This window comes from Typopeltis vanoorti, chromosome 26 (assembly GCF_054136105.1).
Source record: "Typopeltis vanoorti isolate ZY-2024b chromosome 26, IOZ_Tvanoo_1.0, whole genome shotgun sequence".
NCBI lineage: Eukaryota > Metazoa > Arthropoda > Arachnida > Uropygi > Thelyphonidae > Typopeltis > Typopeltis vanoorti.
In genome coordinates this window covers 5270729-5285317 of record NC_143574.1, presented here as the reverse complement: position 1 = coordinate 5285317, position 14589 = coordinate 5270729, and the positions used below count along the sequence as shown (strand labels likewise).

Sequence of the window (14589 nt, the reverse complement as noted above, 5' to 3'; positions counted from 1 at the left end):
GTCTCATGCACCCCAATTTGTTCATGTTTGGAAAGTTTATCAAAGCTAAAGCAGATTCAATGAATAGTCTTTCATACTTGTGTTTGTTGCGATGTAATAGAATGGCCTTCTTCCAGCACATCCTGTGGTGGGTGTCCAAAGCATGGTCAGCAAGTCCTGAGTGATTGTATTGGTGGAACTAGATGTAGTCCTTGTGTTCGGATATTCTGATATTGGCTGTCCTGCTTGTCTGGCCGCAGTAGGACAGTTTACAACTTCAAAGGACCTGGTATACTCCTGGTATGGCTGATCTTTGGTGGATTTAAGAGATGTCAATTTCTTATGTGGTCTGTAACTGGTTGGAGGGTCATATTTCCTTAGGATTTTGTTAATTTTATGGATGTGCCCTAAATATATGGAATGGTGATAGATTTCGAGTAATCTCTGCTTTGATGGGGGAGGGGAGTTCTTGTTACATGGTTTTCTTATTTTTTAGATTTTTTGGAGGTTGTAGCCATTGGCTAAGAAAGTGTTAAGGATATGGTCAAGTTCAGTAGTTATGGCTCTGTTATCTGAACAGATTAATTCTGCCTGTTATATAAGGTTTTTATAATCCCATATTGTTGGGGGGGGGGGGGCAAATGCTGGTAAATGTATCTACCTGTATGTGTAGTTTTCTGTAAATGGAGAATGCCAGGGATCCATCAGACTGGTGTGTAATGAGAGTATCTAGGAATGGGAGAAGACTGTTGTTGTTTTCCTTTTCCAAGGTAAACTGGAATGTGGGTATTGATTGTTTGTGTGTTAAGAAATTGTGGAGTGTATTCAGGAAATGCAGCAAATGGAGAACACATCATCCATGTAGAGTATCCAAACAGTGGGTTTTTGTGGGGTAGAGTTAGGGCTTTTTCTTCAAATGTCTCCAAAAGAAATGGGCCAGGATGCTGGAGAGAGTGAAGAATCCACGGAAGTCTCCTCTATCTGTTTGAAGAATTCTCCTTACCAAACAAAATAGCCTGAGTCAATGGTGAACTGAAATTGGGTTGAGATATCAGGAGGAAATATGGATTGGATGAGGTCTAAGGTATCTTTGAGTTGGACATTAGTGAATAAGGAGGAGACATCAAAATTGACCATTATGTCAGTGTGTTGTAGTGTGAGGTTTTTCTATACCTCAAGTTTAAAGTGGGTTGAGTGTTTTATGTATGACAGTGTGGTGCCAGTATATTGTGTGAGAACTTTGGATAAATGTTTGGCTAGATTGTATGTGGATGAATCAATGCCATCCACAATAGGACATAATGGAACATTTTGTTTATGGATTTTTGGTAGTCCATATATATGGGAAAAGGAGGTCTACAGTTATAAGATTTTAATCTGTTTGTAACTTCCACAGGCCAAGAGGTAAACTTTTTAAGGAGCCTATGAAGTGTTCTGATTTGTGTGCTGGTGGATAGTCTATATGAGGTAGGTAGAACAATATAGTAGTAAAGAGGCAAGCTTACTTGAGTAATCTGATTGGTTTAAAACCACAATGGATTTCCCTTATCTACTTTGGTAATTATTATTCTATTGTGCTTTTAATCTTTTACAGAGCCTCAAATTCTTTTTTTGATAGCTTATTTTTTGGTGGTTTAGCTTGGATGAGAACACCAGCTAGATCCAGTCTAATGTTGCCAATGTGGTTGGGAAGGCTGTGGATACCTCGTTCAACTTGTATCATTATTTCCTCAGTAGGAATTTTCTCAGGTGCTACTGAAAAGTTATGGCCATGTGCAAGTATGCTAATTGCTTCAGGTTTATCACTTAAGTGATAAACCTGAAGTGATATTACCTTATCACTCAAAAGTGCAACAACAGAATAATAATTACCAAAGTGGATAAGGGTAATCCACTGTGGTTTTAAACCAATCAGATTACTCGGATAAGCCTGCCTCTTTTCTAGTAGATCTTTCTACCTACCTCCTTATACACTATGATTCCAACCAGCACACAAATCAGAAAGGTTGATTGTGAACAATCCATAGACTCCTTAAAAAGGTTACCTCTTGGCCTGTGGAAGTTACAAACAGATAAGAGCCTTATAACTGTAGATCCCCCCCCCACCCCAGCCCAAGATATATGGCCTACCAAAAATCCATAATACAATAATACAAACTACATACATAAATAAATACATACACATACAAACTAGTCAAACATTTAGCCAAAGTTCTCACACAATATACTAGCAACACATTGTCACACATAAAAAACTCAGCCCACTTTAAAGCCAGTATAGAAAACCTCACATAGAACACACTGACATAATAATCAATTTTGATGTCTCCTCCTTATTCACCAATGTCCAACTCAAAGATACCTTAGACCTCATCCAAGCCATATTTCCTCCCAATATCTCAGCCCTATTTCAGTTTCCATTAACTCAGGCTATTTCGTTTGGCATGGAAAATTCTACAAAAAGATAAAGGGGGACTGGCATGAGTTCTCCACTCTCTCTCTCCACCCCTGGCCAACTTCTTTATGGAGACCTTTGAAGAAAAAGCCTTAAACTCTGCCCCACAAATTGGCCAGCAGCTACATCCCCTTCCCTCCCAAACAATATGGGATTATAAACACCCCATATAACAGGGCGAAATTAATCTGTTTGGATAACAGAGCCCTAACTACTGAACTTGACCATATACTTAAAACTTTCTTAGCCAATGGCTACAACCCCAAAAAAATCCAAAAAATAATAAAAACATGTAACAGCCCCTCTCCCTTCATTACTCAAAATCTATCACCATTCCATATATCTGGGACACATCAAAAAAATTAACAAAAATCCTAAGGAAATATGACCTTTCAACCAGTTACAGACCACATAAGAAATTGGCATCACTTATCTGCTCCACCAAAGATCAGCCACATCCTCTAGCCTTACCAGCAGTATACCAGGTCCCTTGCAGTTGTAAGCTGTCTTTCTATGGCCAAACAGGCAGGATAGGCAATATCAGGATATCTGAACATAAGGACTACATCTAGGTCCACCAATAAAGTCACTCAGGACTTGCTGGAAGAAGGCCACTCTATTAGACCACAACAAATACAAGTATGAAAGCCTATTCATCAAATCTGCTTCAGCTTTGAAAAACTTTCTGAACCCCAACAAATTTGGGTGCATATGACAATCCCAAATTTGGGAAGCAGACATTTTAGATAAATCAACCCAACTTTCAAGACAACCCAATTTAGCCACTATGGGGCACTGTTTAGGACTTTAGGCCCAGCTTCTGTTGCCTTTATTCAGTCTCATGTGCTCAGTGTTAGTGCCTGCATGCATACATCATTGTTTTTTGTGATCATTGTGTTACATTGCTGAAATATAGGAAAGTATTAATAAGTTTTTTATAATTGATATTCTAGTATATGTTTTCAATTCCTGAAAAATTAAAAGCTATGTAAAACCAACATATAAGCTTATCTGCTCGTACAAGCATTACAGGCTTTTAGGAAGAATGGTTCAAAATTCCCACTGATTGCTATGATATGCTTGTAGAAAGTTATGTCCTGTAGGACTGCTGTAGTCACTGCAGCAACAGTAGGTCCTAAATCCTATTAAGGTGGGCATCATGACTGTTTGTTCCTCACACTATGGCGTCCATTAACTTCTTTGCAAGCAGTGTAAGTTTCATTGTATGTGTCTGCATTTTGAAGTTTGTCCACACTAACTCTACTTGAAATTGCATTCCAATCAAGTTTATCTTCATGTTTGGTGTTAATTGCTATTACTACTCCTTCCATTCCTTGATTATTATTGCCTAAATGTATAATCCAATATTAATTACAAGGGACATCCAGAAAGTAAGTTTCGATGGGCTGTCAGAGAAACAAAAATACACTTACTAAAAAAACTTTATTGGAAATTAAAGAAGACATCTTTCATTACTTTTCTACATAATTTCCGCCATTGTTCAGGCACTTATCATAACGGGGCACCAAGAGTTGTACACCTTCGTCATAGAAGGTTGCCGCCTGTGACGCAAACCACGTATTGACTGCTTCTTTGACCTCGTCGTTGTCTTGAAACTGCTGGCCACCAAGGAAAGATTTCAGACGTTTGAACAGGTGAAAGTCGCTTGGCGTGAGGTCAGGACTATATGGGTGATGATGAATTGTTCCCAGCCGAAGGTGGCGAGAAGTTGTGTTATGCCGGCCATGTGTGGGCGGGCATTATCATGAATCAAAACAATGCCCCTGGTAAGCATATCACGTCATTTATTCTGATCGCACGATGCAGTTTCTTAAGGGTTTGGCAGTACATACTCATGTTGACTGTGGAGCCTTGACCCAAGAAGTCTACTAGCAAATTTCCTTGTCTGTCCCAAAACACTGTGCACATGTTTTTCCGAGTGGAAACCGTTGTCTTCAATTTCGTCTTGACAGGTGATGAGGTGTGCCTCCATTCCATGGACTGTTGCTTGGATTCAGGGGTTGCGTGCAACACCCAGTGACAAGTCTGCTCAGGAAAGCATCGCAATCCTCATGGTAGCATGTCAAGAATTATTCCAAAACACTGCCCAGCCGATTCACTTTGTGTTGTTCTGTAAGCAACTTCAGCACCCAGCATGCACACAATTTCCGAAAATTCAGTTTTTCCGACACAATTTCAAGAAGACATGAACGTGAAACTTCTGGAAATTGCATTGAGAGTGACATCATAGTGAATCCCCTATTCTGTCGAATCTTCAACTGAATGCACCAAATCGTCAGTCACTAAAGATGGTCGCCTGCTCCTTTCATCATTATGCACACCTGTCCTTCCTTCATTAAAAAGTCTTACCCATCTCCGTAGCATTGAATCACTCATTGCGTGTTCTCCATAAATCTCAATAATTTGCAGATGAATTTCAGCTGCTTTAGCATTCCTCGCATTCAAGAAATGGATAAGTGACCTAATTTTGCATGCAGCGAGCGATACGATTTTCTTAGAGATTATAAACACACACCAAGAAGCATATGCACTGCAAGAATGTCTGAAAATGGCACTAACGGCTTGCTAAGGAATCAACAAACTCAGCACGCATGCACACCATTGCAATCGCAGCGCTGCAGTGAAAATATTTAAAAACAAAACTTACTTTCTGGACGTCCCTCGTATTTAGTAGGTTTTCACCTGTTTTAGTCTTCTTTGTCTTGGTACTGCTACTTCTTATGCTGATAGCTCCTATCTTCAAGTCTTCAGCATAAGTAGTAGTGGAAAGGAAATCAAACTTGTAGAACTGTAAAAGTACTGCATAGGCATAATTGGTGTTATCAAGACAAAGAAAACTAAAACAGGTGAAAACCTATTAAATAATTAATATTAGATGATACATTTAGGCAATAATAATCAAGGCAAGGAAGGAATAGTAATAGCATTCAACATCAAAAATGAAGATAAACTTGATTGGAAGGCAATTTCAAGTTCTCTTGGTTCTCTCTTGAAAAAAAAAGGGAGTACCTTATTTAACCAGGTGACTCCCAGCTAGCATGATATCGGCATGTTGTGCCATCATGTTTATTTATGGTTTAAGCCAGGGGTCACCACACTTCTTTGACCGTCGACCCCTTCAAGAGTTTCTCGACTTTTTATCGACCCCCTCTATTTTGCTATTACGTAATTATAATAGGACAAGCAAAAAAGATGCTTATGTGAGTTTTTAGATCGCTTATTTTATAGTTACAGTGTTTATTGTATGTATAATATAGTATATATTATTATATTGGCTTAACATCAAAGGGATACATTTTTGTTTTTGACATCCTTCTTAACATTACATATTTGATAGGAGGGATAAATAATATATAAAATTTAATTTAGATAACAAAATAGCAATAATACAATCGTCCTTATATATATGAAAATAAGACTTTTATTAACTTAGTAAACAATTTACTAACGTTGTCAATGTGAAGGGTGTGCTTCGTGACTCAACAAGATTAGCAATGTTGGGCTCAAAATTAGTAAGTTTCAGCCTTAAATCGCCACGGAATTCTATATCTAGCTTATTTTTTGCTTTGTTAAAATGGAATTAACATGGCTGAAACCAGCTTCAACATGTACGAGCTTGGAAATACAAGCAAAAAGGGAAGTACCACTTCAGAAAGTTTTGGATATTTTTCAACAACATTTATATTCATCCAAAAGTAACTTAAAGTCCTATTTTTAAAAAGTGTCTTAACTTCAAGATCAACTGGCAATTCAATAAGTTCATCCTGTAAGTTACAATCGATATTTTCAATATCTGCAGAAAATGGCGTGATAACCCAATCTGGAATGTGCATGTTTTCAAAATCTGTAAAGCGCAATTTAAAATCATCGCTCAAATTTTGAAGATGTTTTGTGGATATTTCTAAGTCTTCATCTTTTACTTCCAATTGCCGTAGATTCGAAAAGTACTGAAACTCTTTTCGTAATGATGATGATTTAAATAAGGCTAATTTAGCTTGGAGGCCTAAAAGAATCGTCCGAGCTTGAATAATCGTGATATATTTACTTTGTAGATGGGTCTGTAAGTCATTAAATTTTGAAAATAAGTCCTCCAAGTAGCAAATATAATTCTTATTTCTCTTCAGTTCATCACTCAAAAACAAATTAACAGCTGTAAGAAACTCTAGGGTTGAGTCGAACAACTCAACAAATCTTTGTAGACTTGCACCTATAGGAAACCATCTTACTTCAGTATGAAAGAGTGATTGGTTTAATACTTCATCATTTTTTTCACAAAGTTTGGCAAACAATCGCGATTTAAGAGGATTAGCACTAATTTGTTTAACAGATTTAAAATAAACTCTTAGAGTATCATGCAGTTCGTCACTGAGATTTTTTTGCCACTAAATGATATCTGTGCAACACACAGTGAATAGTACGTACACTTTGAACTTTTTCTTTCAGAAAGGCAGCGAAGCCTCGATAACGGCCCACCATTGCAGGTGCGCCATCTGTGGCTACTGCTGTTATATTAGTAAATGGAATATCATACTTATTTAAATATTCCTCCAATCACTGAAAAATTGTCAACCCCGTTCCATCACTTTCAAGATATTTTGCAAATAAAAATTCGTTAATAATTTGATGTTTGGTTTTACTATAATATCTTACATAAGCCATAAGAAAAGAAGAACTATCGAATGTAGATTCATCAAGTTGGATGGAGAATTTTACTTACTATTTTTGAGTTCTGATACTATAGTTTTTTTCTACATCTTCAGCCATTTCACCAAAACGTCTTTTCACGGTATTCGCATTCAATGGTAAGCATTTTAAAACAGGCACAGAATCTTTTTTCATTATGGTTTCAATTACTTCTTTGATTGCGAGTATAACAATGTCCTCTGCAATTGTATGTGGTTTTCCTTTTTTTGCTATATTAAAAGCAATCTTGTAGGAGGCTGTTAATCCTTGTTTATTGTCAGCTTCGGCAGGTGCTTTCATAAATGATTTTATAGTTGATCGATGTGTGTATTTCTCTTTCAGTTCTTTAAAAAAAGTCAAGATCTTTATCTTTCTTATAGGGATGGAGTCTTTGAAGATGATCTTTCATTTTTGCTGGTTTCATTGCATCGTTACTAAACGTTTTTTCACAGAGAAGACATAGGCCTCGTTTCATTTCTTAATGTAGCAATAAACCCAAGTTTCAAATATTCTCACGAATATTGTCTGCATTTCTTTTTAGCATCAGAAGCTGCCATTGTGGTTACTGAAGTTGTAACAAAATAATTAAAATTGAAGTCACTAAGCAAAAGTAATAAGTCTAAATAATATACCTACTCACGTATTTCTATAGGATGTACAAAACTACCAGCCCTGCTCAACTCTTCAACATAGAAAAGTTTAGTTCGTGAATGAATAACGATTGAATTATGATATGTATGTTGATGAATTTTAGAACATTAACGCTCACTTGTATGTCAATGCGCAAAAATTAGACTGGGATCGAATACGTGTAAGTATAAGTAAATAAGCAACCGCACACGTGTTGCAATCTCGCTCCCGCCGAGCTGCCGGGTGGGAACCACCGACATCCGTTTATTGGTAAATACATCATTTTGGCCTACTTGATTGGCCTCCGTAACTATTTTCCTGATCTTGCTCCATCTTACAGGTCCTATTCATGTCACTGTTCCCATGATTCACTCTTAATTGCATTGTCATTCAGGATGGAGGTAATCCAAGTTAACTGAATTAAATATTACCCGTACAATGATGTCTTATATTTTTCTATCGATCCCTGAGCCCGAATTGACTCCTAACAATGTTATGTCGACCCCTGGGGGTCGATATCGACCACTTTGGCGACCACTGGTTTAAGCCATAGAGAGTACACTTTGGTTGGCTAAGTCTCAAATTACCAGCACATCCTCTTTAGCTCAGCATCCAAGTAGATATCTTCTATAGGGGTGCAGCACATGAAGGTGAGGATTGGACACTATGTGAGAAACTCAGTCAGTTCTTCACATTTCTTAAAGGCTATGTGCAGGTCTCCTACCAGTTTTCTGGTTTTGATCTTTAAGCAATCCACTAATGGGGAAGAATTAATAACCAATGTATAAATCATCTTGTGCACTATAACTAAATACAGATATTGCACTTAACTGTGTAACAGTTTCAACTGAATTTTGAAGATACATTTTTCAGCTTCACATATCTGAGCATAAAAATGCCTTGTTGAACCTTTGAATAGTTAGTGATAAATAAAACACAAAATAAAGATCCTGAGCATACTTTATTTCCTACTTTTCCTACTTATATATAACCAAAAGAATAAGTATTTCTTTATAAATTTAGATATCAAATAATACAAGCCTTTTCAGATGAACAAAAATCATACTTACAACCTTGAACAAGACTATACCGGGAGATAGTCATGTCTAAAGGAATCATGTTTCTTAACCATCGTACAGCAGGTGCAGGATCTCCTTCTGCTTGACATGGTAATAAAGCACTTCGTCCCTTTTCTATTCCTTGCATGTTAGGCTGACGGGTGAATTTGGGGAATCCATGTGGTAGATCTTCCTCTGAAGACAAAATCAAAATGACAATATTGAAGCATGTATAAAAAAAACACATCAGTTTTGTTAACTTCATTCTATTTTGAATGTGTATACATGCATCGAAAATTATGTCATTCAATACAAAATATTCTACTAAATTTTTGTAACAATTTATGATTCATAAATTTTTAGACAATATAGAGAACATAATTTTTCAGGAATTTTATATTATCACCATTTTGTGTATGTAATGAAATTTGTGCCTAAAAATAGATGATAATAAGCGATTTTTTAATGTGGAAAAGTTGAGAAAAACATGTACTGAAAGAAAGAAATGCTTTGGTACAAGCCAGAAATAAAAGGAAAACATTGAATGCTTTAGTATTCAGAAGATGTTAAAACTATTGGCGCACTTAAAAAAAAAAAAAAAAAAAAAAAAAAAAAAAAAAAATCTTCTTTATATTTTATTTATTTATTTTAATACATCAACAAGATAAATTTAAATTAAACTTGCCTCGAAATTATATTCTTGTATAATCCTTTATTCAGATGTAAGCAAAGAAGAGTACACAAATATAATTTCTTGGCAAGTTTAATTTAATTTCTAACCAAGTGGAAAAACTTTCTATAAGCTATCTCTAATGAAGAAAATTATAACACCTGTACAAATTTAAGAAATGAAATTAATAACGAAATCTGGAAAATAAAATGAGTATTTTGGATAACTAGCTATTCCAAACAGTTTGAACACACATTTTAGGGTATACACAGAAACAAATATGAAGATATAAACCAAAGAACTGAATTACATCAGTATATAAACTACTATTAATTGAACAAGAATGCTAGGAACACCCCCCCCCCCGCTTGTAACAACCTTAAGCGTGATCATGGAAGTGGAAGACATCGCAGAATCAATAAAGGTATGTACCAAATTTTTCCACCTCTTTTATTCTACCTTAATTGCCTTCTATACTCACCAATAATGCCCTAAATATATATACCCCTTTGAGTATTGATAGCCAATGTATTTAAATAAGGGTCACTCTTATAATAACCGCAATTATTATGCTAGGAAGAATATTTACTACACTTATACAAGGATGAAGTAAAACTAATTACTCTGAAAACATGAATGATGATGATTATTTAGGAAAATCACGACAATAAACAGAAAATATTTTATGAAAAATTAGAACAAGTAAAATAGCCAAATAGATGAAATATAGAATGAGTTTTAAAAATAATATTTTTCAACCTTCATATTTTCAGTTAACTATTTAACTGAAAATATTATTGCTCACATTGATAATTCCTGTATTTCATAAAAAAATTTCTGGAAAAAGTGAAAAATCTTTCCATCTAACCTAAAAACTTAATGGTCAGTTTCAATCTTAATATCCATATTTATATTCACTAACATGCCTCTGAAAGATTCTCTTCATCTGCTCACACGAGCCATTATGCCAGATATATAGTGAAATGATTAGACTTTGTCATTTCATTCACTCAGGTTATTTTCTGTGTCAGAACAGAATCTACAGAAAAACTGAAGGGATAGCTATGGGGTAGTCCACTCTCTCTCTATTCTGCTCTCGTCAAGATTTTATCTGGAACATCCAGTAGAAATCCTTTTCTCATCCACACTTGTAGTGTTCATTTTGGGCATGTTACATCTTTGATCTAGACCCACAATGAAGATACATTACCTGCCTTTCTAGCAAACATAAATAATCTAAATCCATGAATTAATTCACAATAGAAATAGAAAAAGAAAGCAAACTAGCTTTCCTAGACATCCTACTCCACTGCTCCACTTGAAAAGGAGCAGTGGAGTAGGATGAAAACTTACGTTTACTGGAGATAATACTCAACAGCAATCCACTTACCAATCTTTTCAAAAGATTGGAATTATTGAAACTATTACATCATTATTATCCTTATTATTATTACGTGACACCTCCAGGGAGTCCAAAGACTCATCGAGGGAGGGTACCTACTCTACAGCTCTTCATCTCCACCACTCAATCCACCAACTACAACGAACCGCAGCTACACCAATGAAATCTACCACCAACCACCACCACTGATATTCCACAGACAATCACAAACATCCATACCCACAGTGGGATTCGATCCTGCAGCCTTTTGGCTGGAGAGCAGATACGCTAACCACTCTGCCAACCAGGCTGGCTAATTACATCATTCACACATCATATGCTCTAACTGCAACAACTACAACAAGAACTTCTGTACATCATATGATATGTAAATCTCAATGGTTTCTCAGAGCATACCATACAATTTTTCATTCCTATAATCTGAGCTCAAACAGTGAGATAGAACAAAGAGTTCCCATCCCATACATTTCTGACATCGCTAGAATCCTTAAAAAGTATAATCTAGCAGATATGTTTATTCCTTTCAACAAACTGTCATCACAGTTCCCATCTTCTAAATATAAATGATCCACTCTAGCTCTTCCTGGCATCTACGAAGTTTTGTGTGACTGTCCCCATTCTTACTTCAGAAAAACTGGATGCTGCATGGAGAAAAATATGAAAGAGCACCATCTTAGATAATTAATAAGAAATCTGAGATATTTGGCCTTGCACAATATAGAAATGATATGACCACAATAGCATATGGTCCGAAACATGCTTATCCCATTGTTACTGCCATAAGTTTATTTAAAGTACTGAAGCTTTCATTTGAACTTTCGTCAGAATGATCGCCTCTCGCTATCAAAGATATGGGGAAATTTTATTCTAATCACACATCTAAACATATCACCATTCAAAAATAATAATTTCCCCAAGATCTGGGTAATTATTATTAAGTATTATATTGTTTAATTATTAATTATTATTAATTATTAAGCACCTCCATAGCACAATTGGAAGAACGATGGTACTTTGCGTCCTTCGATTGGAAAAGGCCTGAGTTCGATTCCCGTTGTGACGGGAGGAATCTTTATATGGACTTTTTCAATTGAAGGTGAGTTAGCCGATCTCATACGGAGGTAGCAGGGTTTTTTCTCCTGGAAACTCGGGTTTTTCATCCCGCATACAAATCGGCACTTCAAAACACATGCAATTTACAGACAAAAGATACTTGTTGTGGTCGTGGTGGTGGGCAGTGGATGGCGTTAATGTAGTTGATTGGTAGTAGAGGTTCGGTAGTGGTGGAGACAGAGTTGTATACCAGGTGTCCTCACGCGATTAGTCTTCGGACTCCTTGGAGGTGTCATGAATAATAATAATAATAATAATAATAATAATTTTATTTTTTATTTTGATAATCACACACATACACACTTGAACTGATCCTCATCATATTGTTTTTTACCTGTCTGTCTCATGCACATAAGGAGAGATTCCATTCTCCATACACCTTCATTGTTGTTAAATTTTTTTTCATTTCTGTTTTACACTGACGATGATCCACGATATGTGAATCAAAATATTTGTAATTAATCCATCTTAATTAAATATTTTCAACTGTGCCAATGTGTTACTTATTAAGAATGAATCATGCGCTGTCATCTGTAATAAATTTGTATTCAGCTGCTTGATGCCACTGATCATCTGTAATTTTCATGTTGAAATATATGACTTAAATATATTATTCACTCTTTTTCTTGTGTTATCGTGTTAATTTATGAAACCTATAAGTATCACTGAAACAACGAGCCTTTAGCTCACCTATATTGGACTTCTGACAGTTCATTTAAAAAACTTACCTGTTCAGTATGGTTCTGGGATGCCAGTGTTCTGCACAGTCAATACCACTTGGAAGATTAATTAGGCTGAATGGCACCTTTTTCAAAAAATTTTGCAGCCCTTTCATCTAGCAAACTTCTGATCTCAGGAAGCCAGCTTCTTTATGAAGCTATACATTTGTTAGGAACCATTGTGCATTGAACACTATTCATAAACATTTGATATCTGCAGTTTATTAACATTTGTTATCTGCAGTTTATTAACATTTGAATCTGCCATGTGACTACAGGCAGGTGAGCTACATGTTAGGATTAGCTTGATCAGCATCTGGTATACACCCTCTGTCCAAAAAGAAACCGAACTTTTGATAGAAAATGAAACACAGGCCAATTAATTCATTAAATGAGTTTTTTTATATCGGTTTTTGGGATACTGTTGAAGGTCGTGGTTACTGCCGCTTGAACGTTTTCAATGGTGTCGTATCGCTTTCCTTTCATCGGCAAATAAAATCGGGGGAAGAGAAAGAAGTCAAGGGTGCTAAAGCAGGAGAATATGTGAGTGAACCAACAGACAAACTTGTTTTTGCTCAAAAACTGTCTCACAATTTTCGAACGATGAGATGATGCATTATCATGCAAAAGTGACCAGCTGCCTGCATCATGATATTCATGCCATATGCAACGAATTCTCGCTATCAATCACTTCAAAACTTTGAGATAAAACTTGCCATTGACCGTTTGGCCAGGCGGAATGAATTCTTTGTGGATAATGCCCTTGGAATCGTAGAAACAAATCAGCATCGTCTTTACTTTTGACTTCTCCAAGCGACTTTTTTTTTTTTTTTTTCAGATGTCCCTCTTCTGGTGGTCTCCACTCAGCACTCTGGTGCTTTGTTTCAGGCTCATACTCAAAACACCACATTTCGTCGCCAGTAACAATCATTTCAAATGCGAGTCCTTACGAGTGGTTTAACGAGGTCCGTGTTGCAGTGTTCAATTCGAAACATTTTTTGGTCATTGGTCAACTTCTGGGGAACAAATCACGAATTCAATTTATGAAGGCCCAAACTCTCAGTCAAAATGTTCTGCACAGTTGATTTTGGAATCCCCCAATTCATCTTCAATGAATCTCACGGACGATTTAGGGTTTTCTTTGATGAAATCATGCACTTTTTGGATGTTAACTTCACTCAGTCCAGTTTTCGGACGGCCTGGCTTTTCGTTGTCCTCAAGTGTCTCATGACTGCTTTGAAATCGCTTAAACCACTCGTAAACTTGAGTACGGGATAAGCATTCATCACATATGCTTTCTGAAGCATTTGCTGCGTTTCTGTAAAACTTTTACCAAGTTTAACACAAAAGTCAATCGCAGCTCTGTTTGAAACTCATTTTCTGACGTTCATCAAAACACGCTGTCACTCTTGACACTATATCTCGGCTTCTAACGATAATTGCCGCTTTCGACAATAAAAAGATACAACAGGTGGCACCACTAGTTTCTTCTATTTTCGAAAAGTTCGGTTTCTTTTTGGACAGGTGTAGGAGTACTTTAAGTTCCTTGCTTAGTTGTTGTTACATCAGTGGGTTAGTGGGTATGGCTGTCCTATTTCCCTATTTGCTTTTGGGGAAGCATGATCTACATGGAAGCAAAGTACCCAGTTATTTCCCTAAGTATTTGGTTACTGGTTGCCACGAAATGGGAACACAACCACTTCATCCTCTGCAGATGTGCATCTTCCCATTAACAGACATCAGTTTGCATCTTTTTGAACCATTGTTCTAGTTCTGAGATTGCATTTTGTAGGTTTTCAGTTGTTAATACAGGTCAGAGAGAGTGCATCATTATTGAATTATCATCTCAGAGAGTTGTG

General features: G+C 36.3%; 1 protein-coding gene across 4 annotated transcripts in view; it reads right to left on the bottom strand.

Moving 5' to 3' along the window:
* LOC150092284 (tyrosine-protein phosphatase Lar-like) overlaps positions 1–14589 on the bottom strand; it is a 1042795-nt gene that overhangs the window by 707947 nt on the left and 320259 nt on the right. For all 4 annotated transcript variants that reach the window (XM_090415047.1, XM_090415048.1, XM_090415049.1 and 1 more), the window contains exon 6: positions 8839–9021. In XM_090415047.1, the coding sequence (XP_090271173.1) occupies positions 8839–9021 (183 nt within the window). The remainder of the gene's footprint in view (positions 1–8838; positions 9022–14589) is intronic.